Below are 23,221 nucleotides of genomic sequence, written 5' to 3'. Positions count from 1 at the left end.
TGAGGGTTTTTATTTTCATTAGGGTGGAGGATCTATGTTTTCTTTCACAAGTTGACTTTTATGGAAATGTTTTGCATAACTTCACATGTGGGTTTTTAATTGTGGGTGGGAATAAGGGAGAGAAACTAGAACTCAAAAATCTTAAAAACAAATGTTTAAAATTGTTTTGAACGTAACTGGGGAAAATATTAAATGAATAAAATTTAAAGTTAAAAAATAAATAATACTTGTATACATAGATGTTCTATCTCTGATGGAATTTAAGATCCTTGAGGGCAGAGGCTATTTCATGTTTTGTTTTTCAACATTCAACAGAATACTTGTTATCTAGTAAGCATTTAATAAATTACTGGTTTGATTGACACAATTCAGTATCTCCATGGTATGGAGATCATTATTTGCTGCAGCCCTTTTGGTGCACTGAGCATGTACATTCGAAGCTTCCTTCACCAGCTGTCCCTCACACAACCTTCTCTAGTGAGCCATGTTTAACTAGGGTCTTACTCCCCAATCTGTTTTCTTTCTCTTCATACATACTCCATGAACACAAGGATCATGGGGATACTACTCTGTGAGTCTTTCCCAGACTTAGTTTTCTCTTTTTTTAAAATGAGAGAATTTTATAAACAAATTAGAGGAACATGATCTAGACATAAAAAATGATATTGTAAACAAATTAGAAGAACATAGGAAAGCTTATCTCTCAGATCTGTGAAGAAGGGAGGAATTTGTGTCCAAAGAAGAACTGGAACTCATAACTGAACACCAGATAGATAATTTTGAATATATTAAGTTAAAAAGTTTTTGTATTAACAAAACTAATGCAGACAAGATCAGAAGGGAAGCAATAAATTGGGAAATCATTTTTACATTTAAGGGTTCTGATAAAGGCCTCATTTCTAAAATATATAGAGAATTGACCCAAATTTATAAGAATCCAAGTCATTCTCCAGTTGATAAATGGTCAAAAGATAATGAACAATTTTCAGATGAAGAAATTAAAACTATTCCTAATCATATGAGAAAGTGCTCCAAATTATTATTGATCAGAGAAATGCAAATTAAGACAACTCTGAGATACCACTACATATCTCTCAGATTGGCTAAGATAACAGGAAAAGATTAGGATGAATGTTGGAGGGGATGTAGGAAAACGGGGACACTGATACACTGTTAGTGGAGTTGTGAACTGATCCAACCATTCTGGAGAGCAATTTGGAACTATGCTCAAAAAATTATCAAACTGCATACCCTTTGATCCAGCAGTGTTACTACTGGGCTTATATCCCAAAGAGATATTAAAGAAGGGAAAGGGACTTGCATGTGCAAAAATGTTTGTGTCAGCCCTCTTTGTAGTGTCAAGAAGCTGGAAACTGAGTGGATGTTCATTAATTGGAGAATGGCTGAATAAATTATGGTATATGAATGTTATGCAATACTATTTTTCTATAAGAAATGGCCAATAAAATGATTTCAGAGGGGTCTGGAAAGATTTACATGAACTGATGCTAAGTGAAATGAGCAGAACCAGGAGCTCATTGTACATGACAACATCAATATTACACAACGATCAATCCTGATGAATGTGACTCTTTCCAACAATGAGATAACTGAAGCCACTTCCACACTTCTTGTGATGAAGAGAGCCATCTGCACCCAGAGAGAGTACTGTCGGAACTTAATGTGGATCACAGCATAACATTCTCACTCTTGTTCATTTGCATTTTGTTTTCTTACTCATTTACTTTCTTTTTTTGATATGATTTTTCTTGTGCAGCAAGAGAATTGTATAAATATGTTTATATATATTACATTTAACTTATATTTTAACATGTTTAACATATATTGAATTGTTTGCCATCTAGGGGAGGGGTTGTGGAGAAGGAGGAGAAAATCTGAAACACAAGGCTGTGCAACGGTCAATGTTGTCGAATTATCCGTGCATATGTTTTAAAAATAAAAAGCTTTATAAAAAATAAAAATAAAATTAGAAAAAATAAAATAAACTGAGGGAATTGCCAATAGACTCATGATAGAGAGAGTCATCCATATCCAGAGAGAGGACTATTTGGATTGAATGTGGATACAACATAGGATTTTCACCTTTTTGTTGTAGTTGTTTGCTTACTTGTTTTTTTTTTTCTCATTTTCCCCTTTTAATAGGATTTTTCTTTGTGCAGCATGATATATGTGGAAATATGGTTAAAAGAGATGCACATGTTTAACCCATATAGTCAAAGAATAAACACAACATAGTTTTCTGTTTTATATGGTAAAATCAGGTTTTTAAATATTTTTTATTAATGCTTTTTAAAAATTGCCACCATTTCTTAAATGGAACCCTCTCTTAGAATAAAACAGAGAGGCGTTATTTTTACCTTCTGAATCCAATTCTGCCTGTGCAACAAGAGAACTATTTGGTTCTGCACACATCTATTGTATCTAGGATACACTATAACATATTTAACATGTAGGAGATTGCCTGCCATCTAGGGGAGAGGTGGAGGGAGAGAAGGAGTCGGAACAGAAGTGATTGCAAGGGATAATATTGTAAAAAATTACCCAGGCATATGTTCTGTCAATAAAAAGTTATAAAAATAAAAAAAAAAAAACCTCAGGAGAAAAAAACAAAAACAGAGAGGCATAAAGACTCATGCACTGCACTTGGTGTCAGGAAGACCTGAAATCAAGTCCTATCTCTGAAATTTTCTTAGTTGTGTGACCCTGAGCACTCACCAAACCTTTCTCTCTGTGCTTCAGTTTCTTCACCTAAACAGAAGAGAATGCCTTTGGTACCTACTTCAATAGGCTGATGTGAAGCTTAAAAAAGATGAAGTGCTTTACAAACTTTAAAGCACTATATAAATGTTAATTACTGTTACATTATTAAAGTTAAACAAAACAACTGAGACATTGACTTTGTGGACAATATAGACCTCAGTCCACACCTGTTGAAACTATATCTCTGTGAGAGGAAAGAGATATGTTTCATTAACAGTTCTTTGGCATCGCAAACTAGCCTTTTCATTATTTTCAGTTGTGATGTCTTTTACAGTTGTTGTCATTTATATTGTTATGGTCTTTGTGTATAATGTTCTCTTGGTTCAATTTATTTTAATCGTATCAGTTCTTTAAAATCTTTCTAAGTTTCCCTGAATTCTTCATATCCATTATTTCTTAAATGTACTATTCCACTTTATGCACATATCACAATTTATTCTACTACTCCACAATGAATAGGCACTTATCTCATTTCCAGTTTGTCACTACAAAAACTGCTACTATCCTTTCTGTCCTTATCTCCTTGAGGTATATACCCAATAATAAAATTATTGGGTCAAAAAGTAATAACCTTTGAATAATTCCAAATTATTTCAAGATTCTTTGAATTCACTCATTTAAAGGTATTATCTAAAACTAACCATTACTGGGTTTGAGGCCAGATATACCTTCCATTTTATTTTAATAGATTGGTTCCTGATTTATAAATGAGTGTCTTATGCATCAGTCTTCCAGTACTTGACCACCATTATAGGAACTGACAAAGGTAAGTTTCAAAAATGGACTACAGACCATGGTGGTACTCCACCACTACCACTACAACTAAGGTAGGAGCCAATTTTAGTAGACGACATTACCCCATCTTACCCTTTTCCCTTCCTTCCTTCCTTTCTCTCTTTCTCTGTTCCTTTTCCCCTTCCTGTTAGTTTTATTCCATCAAATGAATACCATTCTGATGTAGCACCTAAGAATGCTATATGGTCAGCATGAAAAAATTGGGACATGTACAGTAATTCTCATCATATCTTCCATTTTAGGACAGTATAATTCAACTCAAAAGATAGATAACACAAGCACCTTTTCAGCAATGATGCCTGGGCTTATTAGCAGTTTTAAAAATTCTCATCCCCAGGTGCATAAGAAAATCCTAAGAATGCACTGGAAGCCCCAGAGCTGCTGGCTGTTAAATCCGGTGTGCGTCCAATAGAACTGGAAATTGTTTCCTTAGTGAATTCTGGGTCGAAGTGTCTTAAATCAGCTGGCCCCACCTGTGAAGAAAAAGCATGAAAGATAAGATGGAATGTGAAATGTTTTAGCTAAAGGGGTTCTTAAGCTGAGGTCTGTGAGCAAGAGACAGATAATGAATTCTGATAACTTGTTTCCCATATGATTAGTTTCCTTTATAATCCTATGTATTTAAAAATATCATTCTGAGAAAGAAATCAGCCTGCCAAAATGACCCAGGACAGAAAATAAAATTTAAAATCTCTGCTTTTGAATAAGCCTACTCTCAACTAATATGGAAATATGTTTTACATGAGTGCAAATATATATTGCTTATATTGTTACGATCTTAGGGAACAGAAAGGAAAGGGAAGGAGAAAGGGAGAAAACTTGAAACTCAAAATTTTATATTAAAATGTTTAAAACTGTCTTTATATATAATTGGAAAAAATAAAATACATTTTAAAAAAATATTCTTCCTTTCTCACAGGCAGATACCTGATTCATAAAGTTAGAAATATCTATAATATTCAAGCATCTATGGCCCATCTATGTACTATCTTGTCACAACTTTCCAATTAGATTACCATTTGACCTGTTTTCACATCAACTTTCAACATGGCTATTAAATTAAGTCTTCAGAGCAATGGAGGAAGAAGAAAGAAAAGAAGAAGGCAGATGAGAAGTAATGAAAACCAAAGTTTATGCTCCACTTTGGGTTAGGAAGCAGAGGGGCAGAGAGAGAAGCTTAAGCAAGTGGTATTTATGCTTTTGAACCAAATGATGAAGAGTAACTGAGCAAATAATGACCCATTCTCTTACCACATTTGGGTTGAAAGGAGGAGTAAGTCTCTTGTGGTATAAGTCATCCCAGTTTATTGGGCTGAAGAAGACATGATTCTTTATCTCAAGCTGCAAGAAGGAAATATTGTTTTAGAGAAAAATGTTACATATATTTGAGCTGCTACTATTCTAAGAATCCTTGATCTACCCTGCAACTTTGGAAATAAAACTATCCACTCTTCAGTATGGTAAGTATGAGAGAATAGACAGAGAATATTGGTTTTGGAATTAGGAAGATGAGGTTTTAAATCCTATTTCTGATACTTCCTAGCTATGTGACCCTTGGGGAGTCACCAAACCTCCCTGACCTTCAGGTTTCTCTTCTGTAAAATGGGAATAAGTCCAGGAAGTTCCCCTCATAGAGATAATGTCTGTATTGCCCTTCAGACAATATAAAGCACTTTATAAATATGGGGTAATATATTTTAGAAGCCCTCAAATATCTTTTTAACTTAAATAGTTTTCCTAGGTCACAAAAGATAATTAAAAATATTTCTATTGTAATTGGCATTCTTCTCTACTACCTTTATTAATACTAATTACTATTATTGCTATTATATGTAATAAGGTGGCACAGAGCAGGGGAGTTTGAAGCAAGCAAGATCTGAGTTCAGATTCACCTTCAAAACAATGACCAGGTCTATTGAGCTCCTAAAGAAATCATAAAAGAGGGAAAAAGGACCCTTATGCAAAAAGTTTGTAGCAACCATTTTTGTAGTGCAAGGAAGTGGAAATTGAATGGATGCCCATCAGTTAGGGAATGACTGAATAAGAATAAGAATGTTCTATATAAAGGATGAGCTGGCTGATTTCCAAAAAGCCTAGAAAGACAAGAATTGACATTAAGTGAAGTGAATAGGACCAAGGGAAAAACAAGATTATGTCATGATCAGTTGTGATGGGCTTGGCTCTTTTCAATAATGAGATGACTCAAAGCAATTCTAATAGACTAGTGATGGAAAGTGCCATCTGCATACAGAGCAAGAACTAAAGAGATCAAACATGGATCAAAACATAGTATTTTCACCTTTTTGTTGTTGCTTGTTTGCTTGTTTTTTTTCTTTTTCTCATGTTTTTTCCCTGTTTGGATCTGATTTTTCTTATATAGCATGACAAATATGGAAATATGCTTAGAAGAATTGCATATGTTTAACCTATATAGAATTGCTTACTGTCTTGGGAAGAAAGGCAGGAAAGAGGTAGAAAAATTTGGAACTCAAGATTTTGCAAAGGTGAAGGTTGAAAACTATCTTTGCATGTATTTGGAAAAATAAAATACTATCATTTAAATAAATAAATTATTTACCTAAAAAATTGACTAGCCATATGAATCTAGGCAACATATTCAACTTCTCTTATTATTTTCTCTCAAATGAGGCTTATAATAGAATCTAACTCACAGAGTTGTAAGGATAAAGTGATATAATGTATGTAAAATATTTTGCAAACTCTAAAATGCTATATAAATGATAATTATTATTAATACCATTAACTGACATTTATATAGCACTTAAAGATACATGAAGCGCTTATAAATATTATTGCATTTGATTCTCAATAATCCTTTGAAGTAGGTGTTACAGTAAATATTATCTCCATTTTACAGAATAATCTTAGTAACTGGCAGTTCTCAAAGATGTTGAAAAATGCAACTAATTGGCCCAAATCTTTCTACAAAGGAAATGTCCTGCATCTATTGGTGAAGAAAAAAGGAGAGTGTGAAAATCCAGACTAAGATCTTAGAACTTAGATTTAAGAGATCTAAGAATTAAAATTGAATCGCAGGTGCACATTCAAATGGGCAGCTAAGTGTCCCAGTGGATAAAGTGCAGCAGAGCCTGGAGTCAGGAAGTTTCATCTTCCTGAATCCAAATCTGATCTCAGACACTTACTAGCTGTGGTGATGGGCAAGTCACTTAATCTTGTTTACCTCAGTTTCCCCATCAGTAAAATGATCTGAAGAAGAAAATGGCTCCAGTATCTTTGCCAAGAAAATCTCACATGGGGTCACAGAGATGGACGTGACTAAACAACAACACATTCAAATTCTCACCTTCAAGAATGATGTTCTTCCTACCCATCCCTCACTCAATCCTTCAATCAATACAAGTGTCAGTGCCCTGTTTCTATCTTGAAGAAGTTTCCTGTCATTGTATAGATTCATAGATTGAGAGGCAGAAAGGACCTCAGAGTTTATCTAGTCCAATCCATGATTATATTAGTTGAGGAAAATAAGGCTCAAACTTCCTCAAGATCAATCAAGTAGTAAGTGATAAAGGCAAGTCTACTGATCCCAGCACCAATACTCTATTTCATCCTGCTGCTTCTCATGTGACTGTATTCATATTATTTTATATAGCTGGTTCTGAAAGAGTATGGCATATTCTCTCTTCCAGGAAAATATTTGATCTAATACAAAGAACAAAATTGGCTTTAGATTATTGAACATAAGAATATAGAATATAAGCAGGAAACCTTAGATTAGAAATTAGGAATATCATCTGAATTTGAGTTGTTCATCTCTCTTTGTCAGGGGGAATGGAAAACCTGTCATTCAAAGATGATGTGATATTTAACCTGTATTGGATTATTTCCTGTTTAGGGGAGGAGGGGAGAACAGTTTGGAACACAAGGTTTTGCAAGACCGAATGTTGAGCCCTTTTTGTAGTGGCTAGAAATTGGAAATTGAATGGATGCCCATCAATTGGAGAATGGGTAAATAAATTGTGGTATATGAATGTTATGGAATATTATTATTCTGTAAGAAATGACTAGCAGGATGATTACAGAGAGTCCTGGAGAGACTTACATGAACTGATGTTGAGTGAAATGAGCAGGACCAGGAGATCATTATATACTTCAACAACAATACTATATGATGATCAATTCTGAGGGACGTGGCTCTCTTCAACAATGAGATGATTCAAACCAGTTCCAGTTGTTCAGTAATGAATAGAGCCATCTACACCCAGAGAGAGGACTATGGGAACTGAGTGTTAACCACATCCTAGTATTTTCACGCCTGTTATTGTACACTTGCATTTTTGTTTTCCTTCTCAGGTTATTTTTTATCTTATTTCTAAATCTGATTTTTCTTGTACAGCAAGATAACTGTATAAATATGTATACGTATATTGCAAATAACATATACTTTAACATATTAACATGTATTGGTCTACCTGCCATCTGGGGGAAGGGGTGGGAGGAAGGAAGGGGAAAGTTGGAACAGAAGGTTTTGCAAAGGTCAATGCTGAAAAAATTACCCATGCATATGTCTTGTAAATAAAAAGATATAATAAAATAAAAGAAAAATAAGAAGAAAATGCTGAATGTTTAAAACTATCTTTGCAGGTATTTTGAAAAATAAAAAGTTATTATTATTAAAATAAATAAATGAAAAACAAAAAACAAGTTGATGTGAGCAGAGAGAGGAAAACAGACTAGCTGAGCTGTCAAAGTCCCAGTCCTAGATATTAGGCATCTTTTTAAATCATAGTCTTTGATGAAATTAGCTCTCCCTCATTTAAAAACCGCTTCTGTTCTCCAGGTTAAGAAACCACTAGAAACAAGGAGTGGGACAGGGAAGAAGAGAGCCTCAGAAACCCATCACATACAAAGTCTTCTTTGGCACCCAGTCTTTTCTTCTGGTCTTTTTGGAGAAGACCATGAAGAACGTCACAGGCTGCCACTGTCTTGCCTCCCTGGATCTGGAGAGGCTTGTGAAGGATGTTCTCATACATTTCAGAAACATCTCGACTATAAAAAGGTGGCTGCCAAATAGAGAAAAAAAGGAGAGATGTTAGCTATCCGTCATAGATAAGAGACAAATCAGAAGTAAACACAATTTTTTCCCCCCAGAAAATCTAGCACTTGAAATTTTCACTTCAGAAAAAAAAAAAAAAAAAACCTGGACAATATCCCTTCTAAATACAGCATAGACCCACAAATCATATTCTAGAAAATAAGATAGACTAAATACTTTGTATACCCTACAGTAAAGAGAACTCTGGAGTAAAGTTACTATTCAGTGACAGAATTCTGTTCTGTGATTCTGTCACTAAATAGTACTTTACTCCAGAATTGGAAGGGACCTCAAAGGCATCTTATCCAACTTATACCCAAATAAGTCCTAGCATGAATATGCCCAGCAACCAGTTATCTAACACTGGCTTGAAAACTTCCAATGAGAGAGAACCTCCTGCTTCCTAAGGCATCCCAGGAAAAATTTTCCTTGCAATAAGAATGTCTATCTTTCTGAGATTCCTTCAATTGCTCTTAGATTTGCCCTGTGGGGTCAAGCAGAACAAGATCTACCTTATGGGATCAAGTCTAACTCCTATTTCATATTGAAGATTTTAAAATACTTTTGTGTGTAAATTTTTTATTCATTTTAAATTTAAATACAAAAGAAGAAAAGAAAAAAAGAATATTTCCATATACAGCAGAAGAGAGGATTCAATATAAAACAATAAATTTTCATTTCAAGAAAACCTATGCAATAAATACTGCACATTGTTTTCAAAGCTATTCAGCTTTTCTAGTTTTCTCTTAGATTTTCTTTTGTTCCGTGCTGTGCACTTTTTACTTTATTTTTTTCCCTCTCTTCCCTACCACCCTCCTTGCTTTAAAAATATTTGAAGATGGCAATCATGTTCTCACCATCAAATCATCTCTTCTCCAGGCTAAACATTCCCAGTTTCTTTAATGGATCTTCATAAGACATGACTTTGAAGACCTTCATTCTCTTAATTACTTTTCTTGAGATGGGTTACTGAAATATGATCCCAATAAAATACAATACTGATCAGTTCAGAGCACAACAGATCCACCAAGTTAGTGATGGATTATGGAATATGATTCTCTTAATGTAGCTTAAAATGATTACTTCTTGCACAATTAGAAAAGAAAAAATTAATCTTGCTATGTTCCAGAATAGAGATTCCCAAGCTGGGGTATCTCCAGAGGAGACATAGAATGTTTGGCAAATTATTATATTATCTATAGAAATTAATCTGTTTCATTTCTTATATGCCTTTGTATTATAAACTCTATAATTTATTTTTCTCCTATTGAATCAGGAATATTACTAAAAGCTAGGGGAACTTGGGACCAAAATAAGAGCTGGAAATTTCCAGTTTAATGAGATTGCTTTTGTGAGAGGTTTTTGGATATCCCAAGAAATCTTCATACAAAGAAAGACCATTCATGAGTTTGCTTCTTTCTCCTATAGTTTTATTCTCTTTTCATTCCCAATCCTTTCCTATCTGTCAGCACATCTTCTAACTTTTTCTTTTTTTTTAGTTTCTTCACTCCATATAACCTTTTTCCTTTTTTGGCCTTTACCCTCTTAAGCCAACTTTATTATATCTTAGCCTTTAAGTAATTTTCCCCCTCAATATCATATTTTAAAAATATATATAAAGATAGTTTTCAACATTCATTTTTGTAAGACTTGGTATTCCAAATTTTTTCCCTCCCTCCGATACTTCCCCCCTCCCCAGAACAGTAAGCAATATGATACAAGTTAAATATGTTCAATTCCTTTAAACATATTTCCATATTTGTCACATGGTGCAAGAAAAATCAGACCAAAAGGGAGAAATCACGGGAAAGAAAAAGCAAACAAACACAAAAAAAGGTGAAAATATTATGCTCTGAACCACATTCAGTCTCCATAGTTCTCTCTGTATATGCAAATGGCTAGCCTATAAGTTCTAAAGGAGGAATGCTTAATTTGGTTAGCTAAATTCTCTTACAAATTATATAATAGGACTAAAAAGTAAATTCACTAATATTGAGGTTAATATCAATTGAATATTATAATGTTCTAATACTTACCAAGCCACAGAGCATCTCATAAAGAACAGCCCCCAAACACCACCAGTCTACTGTTCGGTCATAAGGTTGTTTTCTCAATACTTCAGGAGCCAAATACTGTTGGAAAAATAATATGGAAGAACTCTGATCAATACTATAACCAATATTAATTCTAGAGAATTGATAATAAACAATGCTATCCATCTTCTCTCAAAAAGATAATTGATTCAAATTGTAATAATAGACATATTTATGGATGTAAGTAAAGTGGGGATTTATTTTTCTTGTGCATATTTGCTTAAAAGGATTCTGGTTTTTTTTTTTCTTTTCTTTTATATGGAAAGGAGAGAAAAATAAATGCTCACTAACTGAAAAATAAAATGAAACTTTAAGCAAGTATTTCAAGTCATATGAAACTATATGCAAAAAGGATTTTTCTAGTGCTGGTTGGCTTTGTGATCAAAGGTAAATAATTTCCTTTTTTTTTTTTTAAAGAGATTTTATTTTCCCCCAATTGAATGTAAAAACAATTTTTAATTTTTTTAAAATTTGAGTTACAAATTCTATTCCTTTTTCCCTCCTTTCTCCTCTCCCTGAGACAGTAAGCAATCTGATATAGTTATAATATAAAACATTTCCTTATTAGTCATTATGTACAAGAAGATAGGAAGGAAGGAAGGAAGGGAGGAAGGAAGGAAGGAAGGAAGGAAGGAAGGAAGGAAGGAAGGAAGGAAGGAAGGAAGGAAGGAAGGAAGGAAGGAAGGAAGGAAGGAAGGAAGAAAAGAGGAAAGAAATAAGAAAAGAAAAATAGTATGCTTCAGTCTATATTTAGACAAAATCAGTTCTTTCTCTGGATCTGGGTAGCATTTTTCATCATGAATCCTTTGAGATTGCCTTGAATTTCTGAGAATAGCTTAATCACACCATATTGCTATTGTATGATGCTGCCCTGGCTATGTACACTTTACTTTGTATCAGTTCATATAAGTCCAGTTTTTTCTGAAAGCATCCTGTTTAAAGGGCAAATCATGCAGCCTCATTTTGCACATCTGTAAGATGTGAAGGTTGAGCTACATTCAGTTCAATAAACTCAATAAACTCTAATAAATATTAAGCACCAACTTGGTCCAAGGCCCAATGTCAAGGGAAGTACACAAAAATGAAATAAGATGCAGTTCCTGCCCTCAAGAAATGTGTGGTCTAGTAGGGAAGATAATGCAAAACAATTAGTGACATAAACTTGAAACAAATGTAAAATTTGAGTTTGAAACTACAAATTAAACGATTGATTTCTTTTAATCATTTATTCAACTAACATTTCATGGCTGAGGAAATTAAAACTCAGAGATAAGTGATTTGCTAAAAATCACACAAAGGGTCAGTAGAGAAATGGGACTAGGACTCAGGTCCCCTGACTTCTGATCCTAGGTTCATTGACTAGGCAATTGCCTCATATAGTAAACTGCTTCATATAACTCTAACAAAGAACCCATTCAAGATTATGCATTTCCTCTTTCCTGAACTGCCCTGATAGCCTGCGCTCTGGCACATCCACAAAAGGTAAGTTGTACCACCACCATTCCCTTTCACCAGGTGCCACTATCACAATGCTAAGGTGACCAGTTCTCCCCCTAATCTAGTAAGTCCTGGGCTGTCAAAGGGGAATTCTGTAATCAAAGCATTTTTTAAAAACAGTAATAACAATGTGCTTCTTTGATCTATTTTGACAAAATAAGATATTAATGTGATATAATACTACTGTGCTGTGAAAAATGATGAAGGGAAAAAAAAGAAAAAAAATAATGAAGGGGATGGTTTTAAAGAAATCTGAAAAGATTTGTATGAACTGATGCAAAGTGAAGTGAATGGAACTAGGAGAACCATTTATATAATAACAACAATACAGTAAAGATGAATAATTCTGAAAGACTAAGTAACTCTGATCAATACAATAACTAACTATAAATTCAGAGGACTCAAGATGAAGCATACTTCCTACATTCAGATAGAGAAGTAATGGACTCAGAATACAGATTGAAGCTTATTTTTTTTAATTATTTATAAATTATTTATAAAATATATTTATAAGGGAGGGGACAAGAGAAGAAGTGAGAGGGAGAGAATATAGACCTGAAAATAGAGTAAAACAATTTCAAAAGAATAAAAAATATTGTGACAAAAGATGAAAAGTCCTTGTTTTATTTCTACTATTTTAATGTGTATGAAGAAAGGAAATTTCAGAGCTAAAAAGGACCAGAGAGTTGCTTATTTTGATAAATACTAGAGCTAAAAATAAGTATCAGAAGGCATCAGAAAATTCTTTGAGGGTAAGGACTGTTTCTTTATTGTCTTCATAACTCCACTACCTATGTAGAACCTAGCACATAGTAGGTGTTCACTAACTTTGCTGATTTACAAGCTCAGTCAGTCCCAATCAATCTGGCCACGGAAGAGGTAAGAGGGATAAATTGGGAAAATCACCAAGATAACATGGAAGTGGGGAAATTACAAAAATGAAGGAGAATAAGGCCATTTTCATATTGGAAAATTCCCCATATGTATTAAGTAATTTTGATACATAGAAATATTGCTAACATTGAAAATTTCTCAGAGCAGCCCCATTGCCATCATACCGGAGTTTTGTGGAACATAGTTTTGGAAGTATTTATCTAGTTTATGCCTTTTGCTATACAAATGAAAATAAAAGAGTTCAAAATAAATGAAGTAATTTGCCCAAGATCATCCAGCTAGCCAATGGTAGAACTGGTACCCTGACTCCCTGGGCATTTCTCTTTCCATTACATTTACTTGCTTCACAAAATAACATTTTGGTCATGTATACTTATTGTGTATCTAATTTATATTTTAATATATTTAACATCTACTGGTCATCCTGCCATCTAGGGGAGGGGGTGGGGGGGTAAGAGGTGAAAAATTGGAACAAGAGGTTTGGCAATTGTTAATGCTGTAAAGTTACCCATGCATACATATATCCTGTAAATAAAAGGCTATTAAATAAAAAACAAAACAAAACAAAAAAACAAAAAAAAACATTTACTTGCTTCATGATATAAAAGCAACTATTTTCATTGAATTTGAATAGTTATCCACGAAAAAAAGTCATTATGACAGTATATAGAGGACAGAATGTTGTACTTCAAATCAAGAAGGCCTAGGTTCCAATATGCCATGATATTCATTAGCTATTATTGTCTCATTATTGATCAAATTTATACAAGTACCTGACCTTCCTTCCCATAGGAAAATTACGATCTTTCTGTAACTTAGGAGAGCATCTTAGTGAACTGTATGAAATTCAGAGAAGTTACCTCTTTTTTTTTCATTTATATAAATGAAAGGTATATATCCACCTCTCATATATATCTCATTCACAACTTAGGAATGTGAAGAAGGTTCAGAGCAGTACCATAAGGGATGATTGAAGGTTGTGAAATAAGATAAGATGAAAAGAAAAGACATTATTTAATGAAAAAAAGAGAAAGCTGGGGAGTGATCCAAGCATAAGAAGGATCACTATGCTGATGAAAATCAATCATTTTTCAACTCCATTGTCACATAAAATAAATTAACGTTTATTGGGTGCAATTTCATCCAAAGTCCAAAGGTAGATAAAGAGAAAACAAACTTGAACTACAACCTGAAAGATAGATAAAAAGGATAGATAAAAAGATAGATAAAAGATAGATAAAAAGGATAGATAAAAAGGAAAAATATTTCTAAGAAGCTTTTAGAGAGGAAGCTTCTTAAAGAACATTGAAAAACTTCTTTCTCTGGATAGTTTTTCAAAAGAGAAGAGCCTTATCTGACTAGGATAGTTTAAAGAAATATTTACTAAAGTAAGAACAATAGACTAGATGACCTTTCCAGGTTCTTTCTTGGTCCTCAAACCAAATGGAAGATCTCTTTAGGATGATTTTCGTTGAATTTTTGTTTCCTACATAACTTCTGTTTTGTTTTGGTTTTGTTTTTGCTGAGTCAACTGGGGTTAAGTGACTTGCCCAGGGTCACACAGATAGGAAGTAGTAAGTATTTAAGGTGGAATTTGAACTCAGGTCTTCCTGACTTTAGGGCCAGCACTCTATCCACCACACCATCTATCTACCTCGCCTTTTTTTTTGCTTGTTTTTGTTTTTGTTTTCTATGTAAATTTCAAAGGAAATATCAGTGTCATAAAAATAATAACTTTCTTTCCATTCCCATTAGAGACTATTAATTGGTTTTTGTACCCCCCAATTAAAAATTCCCCTCTACAATCTGTACATATTTGCAGAAATATTTCCTGAAGTCATTATTTTGATTATGTCTTTTCTCTGCTGAAAAATCTTAGTGACTTGTACTGCCTACAGAATAAAGTCCTCTTTCCTTAATCTAGAATTCAAAGTTCTCTTGAATCTAATCAGACAAATTTTCCAGTCTTAATTCAATATATATTAATAAATGTCTGATAAATGATTGGAAGAATGGATGTATAAATGAATGAATGAATAAAAAGAGTTGTAGGTGCTGGCCAAATTAGATTTGTGATTATAAATTTTATTAAATTATAAGTGCTGTGATTATTTTATAGTGTCTAGTTGGTGATTTCTATGACACATATTTAAATACCAAAAAGAAAAATTTGTATTTAATCCCAGAGCCACTAGCAAGCCACTAACACTTACTTTGTGGAAAGCTGGATTGTGGGAGAATTCAACTCTCAAGGTAAAACCTATAAGCACTCCATCAGAGGATTCATTTAAGAGAACAGCCTAATTTTGAGACAGAACTACCTAGAAAATGTTATACCCGTCTATATTAACTGGTTACTATTCTGCATACTTACCTATGTAGTTGCAATCTCTTCTCATTTTCTTTTGCTTTCATCCCCTAAACAGTCAAGGTCTCCCCTGGCTTTCCCAATTAAAATTTCATGTTTAGGTAGCCATCTGGATTCAAATGGTTAGAACACCTTGACTTATAGATAAGAATCTTCATATGCCCCTTATTAGTTAAACTCAAGAAAATTGGGAAACACTCCAATACCCTATTCTCATCCCTCTCAATTCCAGTGGTTAGTCTGGAAGTGGAGGTGGGAGATACTTTGGTCCCCATTTATAACCAAATGACTATCCCAGAATTCCTGAACAAGAAGTATTTTTTAAACACATCTCAGAAATGGGGCTTTTCCCTTACTAAAAAGGGGGAATCTGGGAAGCCATCTTGGTAGCTGCTACATTACCACATTAATCCAGGCACAGATTTGGAGAGTTGTATCCCCCTCCTCCATTCTCTAGCAAGCTGTATGAAATATCCTTTAATAAATCTCATATGGACATGTAAGTCTAATGTATGGGCTTTCTCCTTTGCTCCTACTAGTGTGTATGCTAAATTCCCCTCATTGTGCTTTTCCCACTCATTTTACTGCCAAATGTAGGAACTGAAATGGGCAAGAAAAACTGATCAAATTTCCATCTCAGTTTAGAACTCCTAGAACTCACACAGAGAGTTATTCAGATTGCCACAATTTAACTCCCCAATGTCTTCCATAAGTGTCTTTCTTTTTCCTACTTCCACATTTTTATTCATTCCATTCTCTTTCCTTAGAACATCCTCTCCTTATCACTATCAAAATTTTGACTCCAAGTTCCAGCTGAAATGTTGTGCTTCTTTTTTGAGGAGTAAAGGGGAGGTAATTAGAGTCAAGTGACTTACTCAGGGTCACACAGCTAGTAATTTGAATTCAGGTCTTCCTGATTTCATGGCCGGTACTTTATCCACTGTGCCAGCTAGATGTCCCAGTTCTGTTTCCTTACATCTTATCTGCTTACACCAACTCCTTTCCAGATGTATCTATACCACTTTTATGTAAATGATCACAGACTATCTTAGCTTAGCTTAGATCTTCAGATATCTGACCTACTTCACATAGCTTCTCCATTAGATTGCAGGCAAACTGAGAGAAGGCAATGAAATTTATCTTTGTACCTCCCACAATTCCCTGAACATATTACCTTCAATAAATATCTCTTAAATGATAAATATATCAGAGGAATATAAGTATCCTTGTAAGAACCACTGATTGAACACTACATGGGAGATATAGAGCAGCATTGGAAATAATGGAAAATTGGATGAATCACCCTCCTACTAAACCAGATTGAGTTTCTATGCATAAATAATGCTTTTCTTCAATCACAGAGGTAAATGGCTATTACAGGGAAGGACAGCCTGGGTCTTTGTGGGGGCAAAGAAAAGCCACAAATAGGGAGCAAAAGAAAAACAACCATTGTGTCACCACTCCAGTCCTCCTCAACTTCCCACCTCCCCAAATTGGGGCTCCTCCCCCTGGATTCTGATAGGTGAGTTTTCACCTTATCTAGCTTACAACCCATGCCCTTAGAACTATGCCCTCCCTTGCCAGCTCCAAACCATGCTACCATCATGCAGGTGTTCCTCATCTCTACCTTCCCCCTTTCCAATACTACCTCCTTTTGATGTATTGTTTTCTCCTATTACAGTTTAAGTGCAGGCACTGTCTGTTTTACTCATAAAAATCGCAAACCTAATTTTTGGCATATATTAAGCACTGAACAAATATTTTTCATTCATTTTAGATCTAGAAAGGATTTTTAAGATCACCACTTCAGCCTTCCCATTTTACAAATGAGGAAACTGAGGTTCAAAGAGACTAAGTGGTTTGCCTCTGGTCTTATAGCTAATTAATGGTAGATGTAGCCTAAAATTCTGATCTAATTTAGCCCTCAATATTCTTTCTACCATCTCTGTCTCTCTATTGAGGCTATTAATAGTAAACCTATCCATTTTATTAAAGGAGATAAATTAAAAAAGAGGGATGAGAAAGAAAGTAAAAAAGAAGTTTTTGGACATAGTAAATCCATAATCTCATAATTCCTGTACTATTCTCCGCAGATAACTATCCATCATTTCCCAAATATCAGGTCAGAAAGAGATGAGATGCAATTTTATTAGTGAGCAAACTGAATAGACCTCCCAAACTGACTCTGATATCCATAACAGAGGTCCTCAAACTTTTTAAATAGGGGGCCAGTTCACTGTCCCTCAGACTATTGGAGGGCCGGACTATAGTAAAAACAAAAACTTTGTTTTGTGGGCCTTTAAATAAAGAAACTTCATAGCCCTGGGTGAGGGGGATAATCGTCCTCAGCTGCCGCATCTAGCCTGCAGGCTGTAGTTTGAGGACCCCTGCCATAGAACAATCTCTCAGGTCAGAGATTAATTCCATTTAGTGCTTTATCTCAACAAGATAGTAATCGAATGTTTTGGGAACTAGCCTAAACAACATGAGATGACAAAATAAAAAGAAATCACTTGGAGATGCTATGGTAAACTCACATTTCCTGCTCCCCAGCAACAATTTTGCTGGGAGAAGATTCCCTGCAACATTATACACAGCAACAATAAGATTATATGGTGATCAGCTGTGATGACTTGACTCTCACAATGAGGTGATTCAAGGCAAATCCTACAGATTTATAAGGGAAAATGCCTTACACATCCAGAGAGCTGGAGACTGAATATAGATATTTTCACCTTTTTGTTGTTGTTGGTTTACTTGACTTTTTTCTTTCTGATGTTTTTTTTTTCCCTTTTATATGATTTTTCTTTCACAACATCACAAATATGGAAATATGTTTAGAAGAATTGCATGTTTAATTTACATTGGATTACTTGCTATCTTGAGGAGAAGGGAGGGAGAAAGGGAGAAAAAATTGGAACACAAGGTTTTGCAAAGGTGGATTTTGAAAACAACCTTTGCATGTATTTGAAAAAATAAAAATATTAAAAAATTTTTAAAAGAGCATCATTGTGACTTTAATTATAGAAAAATCCTAATGTCAATCTGGATCAGATAATCTTATTTTATAGAAACATCCAGTAATGGTGAGACTTGGAAGAGACTTGGAATTTACAATATTATTAATGATAAATGACTACCACTTAAAAGTAGCAATTATTAACATTTAAAGTCTTAAGGAAAAACTATTTTAAACCCAGTTAAAAAAAATCCTTTCCTGTTTAATGTTCACAAGGTTCATCAGGTCTTTCTGGTTAATGTCAATTTTTATCCAGTTAAGGTTGACAATTTGAAGTTGAACTTTAGCTACTAACACTGCAAGTGATCAACTACTATTCCAATAACTTTCAGAATTATGCCCTTAGAGATGATTAAGGAGACTCAGCAATTACTCATTTTATACCTCAGGAGTGCCACAGAAAGTGGATGTGGTTTCTTCTGGTTCCATTCCTTCTTTACAAAGTCCAAAATCAGTCAACACAACATGTCCCTAAAGAGAAACAGAAAAGAAAAAACTAGAAAGTTCTATTCTAAATGGATGAATTGTCTTTTGCAATCCAATATTCCCATATCTCAACCCAAGAATCACAGTCTCCTCTACAAAGCCTTTCCTAATTTCTACCTCCAGCTATCAGTGACCTCTTCCTTTTAAAAATACTTTATATCTGTTTGTGTCTATTTGTTACACCTCCCTATACAATGTCCGTATCTTAGGGTATCATAGAGTAGGGGTTGTTTCAATGTTGGCTTTGTATCCCAAATGCAGGCATTTTAATCAATGGTGGTTGACTTGAATGGCATTGCCAAAGCTTGTGTATACTGGCATTATCATCCTAGCTAACATTTATATAGTACATACCAAGTGGTAAGTGTTTTACAATTATCATCCAACTTGATCCTCCAACAATCCTGGTAAGTAAGTTCTGATAATTTTTTTTTTTTTTTTTTTTTACAAATTTTACATTTTATAAATTTGTAAATTTTACAAATGAGAAAACTGAGGATGACAGAGTTCAAGTGACTTGCCCAGGATCACACAGGTAGAAAGTACCTGAGCTCAGATTTAAATTCAGCCCCTCCTAACTTCCAGTCTAGCCCTCTAACCACTGAATCATTTATCTGATTTGTAGACTATGTCTGGCAGTCTTTAAGAAGTCATCTCACCAAGTCTTGAGTCTTAACATTAATAGGTGCCTAATAAAAATTTTTAAAGTATTTTTAAAAAGTGTCCCCAGGATGGTAGAGCTTGGGGTAGGAGAAGGTATGTAGGAGAGTGTGAGTTCTGACTCTGTTCTCTCTGTGAGTTGAAAGCAAATCAGTCCTTTTAGGAATATGTATGTCAATGAAAGAGCCTTTGTTCTTAATTCCTAAATCCCCATGTCAGTATTGGGAGCCTGTCTTCCTTGTTCTCCCTAGTTTCTAGATGACAAGTCATTCTTCTATCCTAACTTCCCTCCCCCATTCCACACCAATCTCACCTCCACCCAAATACACACACAGACACACACACACAGACACACACACACACACACACATACTCATACAGACCTGGCAATCCAAGAGTATGTTCTCAGGTTTCAAATCCCTGTAGATGAGAAAGGAAAATTTTGTATATTCATCGTTCACCTAAATTCTCCTATAAACTATGTTTCTTGAGAATAGGAACTATGTCATTGCTACCTTTGTATCTCCAATGTCTTTTGAAAAACTTACATAATAAATGCTTTTAAATATTGAATTAAGAAAAATACAGCCAGAATACACTCTGTGATCTTTGGCAAATCATTTAGCCTTCGAGTTCAAATTTCCTCACTGGCAAAATTAGGAAATAGTACTTTGTAACTATCTCCCCCATAGAGTTGTTTTAAAGGGGGATATTTTGAAGACCCTATGAGGCTATATAAAAAACATGACAAATAAAAGAGACTAATGAAACAAAGGACATTTTCAGTGATTTCCTGACCAAGTTATTAGGGTCTCCTCCTCAGCCCAGACCTAAATTACAGAGAGAAACAACAAGAGACAGGCAGAGTGCTGGAGGGAAGCAGAGTCCTAGTAGAAAAAGCCTAGGATTTGAAACCAGATCTCCCAGATTTGAATGCTTGCGCTGCTTCTCTGTGGTGATTTTGTGCAAATTACTTAACCTCTGGGCCTCAGTTTCCTTGTCTGTAAAGTAAGATAGAGAAATGAACTAGATGATTATCAAGGTCCTTTCCAATTTCCAATCCATGTTCTTCTACTGCCCAAAAATAATCTAAGCATGCTAGGTCTGTTTTAGTCATTTGGAGAAATAATGATATTAATTTTAAAAATTAGGAAACCCCCTAAATTCCTTCCCAACTTCACATCTGATAGGTAATATGTTCCATATTCTAATCTTGTGATCTCTCTTTTGATATCTGAGTCATATATCCATTTCAACCTTTTCTTGGTAAATAGTGTAAAATATTTATACAAATATTGACACTTGTGACTAAGTCCTGTTCAAGGACAGAAGAATAAAGGATAATTTGTAGAAGGGAAGGACAATATCAGAACAATACAGAAGCACCCAGACAAGGAAAGCCCAGCTCTGAGGGTTTCAAAATCCCTAGCACTGTGCAGCGAATAGTGCTGGGCCTGGAGTCAGGAAGTCCTGAATTCAAATCCAGCCTCAGATACTTAATAATTGGGACCCTTAGCAAGGGTTATTTCTGCTAGCCTCAATTTTTTTATCTGTAAAATAGGAATAATAATAGCAGCTACCTCCTATAGTTGTGATGAGAATTGAGCAAGCTATTTGTAAAATGCTATTATTATTGTTGCTGTTATTTTTATAATTATTATTTGGAGGTAATTACTGTTCAGTTGTGTTGGATTCTTCATTACCTCATGACCCAAATTGTCCATAGGGTTTTCTTGGCAATAATGGAATGGTTTCCCATTTCCTTCTGCAGTTTAAGTGACTCACTCAAGGCCACACAGCTATTAAGTGTCTTGAATTTGGATTTGAACTCAGGTCTTCCTAACTCCAGGCCTAGAACACTTTATCCACTGAATTGTAGGAAGTAGAAGTCAGTAAAGAAACTCCAAGGTTTACTCTGGCACATAGTCTCAATTCAAGAACTTTATAAAGGAGGAAAGATGAACAAATGAAAGAACACATGGACTGGTTTAAAAAATTGGAGATCTAAAAATCACCGAAAGAAATAAGAAAGTTACTACAAAACAACTGCAAGCTCTGGCTCAAAGGGAAAATATAAATTTCTCACAAGGATAACCTGAATATCTAGAATAAATAAATCAAGAGTTTAAAATAAAATAAAAACTCTAAAGGAAAAAAAGGAGAATAAAGAGTTTAGAAATAAAATTGATAAATCTATTCAAGTAATAAAATTCCTGAAAATTTTGTTAGACTAACAAAAATTAATTAGAACATGAAACAGCCAAAAAAAATTAGAACATAATAAAAAGATTGAAAAAAATAGAAGAAAACCCACATAAATCATCAGCATTCCTATATATCACCAACAAAACCCTGCAAGAAAAGATAGTAGGATGATGGCAAATGATAAAAGTAATCTTGCGTTTTTAAGTTTGGAGGATAAGAATTCATCATTTGGTAAAAAATTCTTGGAAAAGTTGGAAAACAGTCTGACAGAAAGTGGACATACAGCATTTACTAAGATAAGGTTAAAATGGATACATAACCTAGATATAAAGAGAAATATCACAAGAAAAATTAGAATATGGAACATATTACTTATCAGATTTTTTTAGGCCAATGATTAATGAATAAACAAGAGATAGAGGATACTTCGAGGTATAAAACTAATCATTTCAATTATATTAAATAAAAAGGGTTTGTACAAATAAAGCCAATGTAGTCAAGATCAGAAGAAAAGCAGAAAAATACAGGAGAGGCAGGGATTGTTATAGTTTCTCAGATAAAGGTCTCATATCTCAAATATGAAAAGAACTTTATCAAACCTATAAGAATGTGAGTTCCAGTTAATAAATGGTAAAAGACAGTTTCCCAATGAAGAAATCAAAACAATTTATAGTTATTTTTAAAATTTCTAAATCATTATTGATTATAAAACTACAAATTAAAATAGCCTTTAGATGACAGTTTACACATATCAGATTGGGTAAAATGATAGAAGTGGAAAGCAACAAATGTTGGAGGGAATATGGAAAAATTGGGACATTGGCCCTCATTAAGAAACCACATGTCAAAAAAAAAAAAAGAAAAAAAGAAAGCACATGTAAAATTATGCAAAAAATTTCCATAAAAGTCACATTGTGAAAGAAAATATAGATCTAAAAGTGAAAACACTGAAGAAAAATAAAGTTAAAAAGAAAGAGAAAGTATGCTGCAATCTATATTCAGATACAATCAACTCCTTCTCTGGGTATAGATAGGATGTTTCCTCATAAGTCCTTCAGAGTAGTCCTGGATCATTGTACAGCTGAGAATAGCAAAATCATTTACAGTTGGTCATCCCAGAACATTGCTATTATTTTGTATATAGTATATTTTACTTTGCTTATGTTCATAAAGGATTTCCCAGGTTGTTTTGTTTTGTTTTTTTCTGAGAGCATCCTGCTCATTTCCCATAGAACATTCATATTCCATGACAATCGCATACCATAATTCATTTGGCCATTCCCCAATTGCCAATTTTTTGCCCTGAGCAGAGAGCTGCTATAAATATTTTTACACATAAAGGTTCTTTT

General features: G+C 34.1%; 1 protein-coding gene across 3 annotated transcripts in view; it reads right to left on the bottom strand.

The window, feature by feature from the left end:
- Positions 1-2,925: 2,925 nt before the first annotated feature.
- SGK2 (serum/glucocorticoid regulated kinase 2) overlaps positions 2,926-23,221 on the bottom strand; it is a 75,890-nt gene continuing 55,594 nt past the window's right edge. For all 3 annotated transcript variants that reach the window (XM_031953977.1, XM_031953978.1, XM_012553486.3), the window contains 6 exons: positions 20,051-20,087; positions 18,906-18,992; positions 10,687-10,782; positions 8,463-8,618; positions 4,828-4,917; positions 2,926-4,049 (listed from right to left, as the gene is read on the bottom strand). In XM_031953977.1, coding sequence (XP_031809837.1) covers positions 3,894-4,049; positions 4,828-4,917; positions 8,463-8,618; positions 10,687-10,782; positions 18,906-18,992; positions 20,051-20,087 — 622 coding nt within the window. In that variant the 3' untranslated portion in view covers positions 2,926-3,893. The remainder of the gene's footprint in view (positions 4,050-4,827; positions 4,918-8,462; positions 8,619-10,686; positions 10,783-18,905; positions 18,993-20,050; positions 20,088-23,221) is intronic.

Source organism: Sarcophilus harrisii, chromosome 2 (genome assembly GCF_902635505.1).
Source record: "Sarcophilus harrisii chromosome 2, mSarHar1.11, whole genome shotgun sequence".
NCBI lineage: Eukaryota > Metazoa > Chordata > Mammalia > Dasyuromorphia > Dasyuridae > Sarcophilus > Sarcophilus harrisii.
The sequence above is the reverse complement of the archived record's forward strand: the minus strand, read 5'-3'. Positions and strand labels throughout refer to the sequence as shown.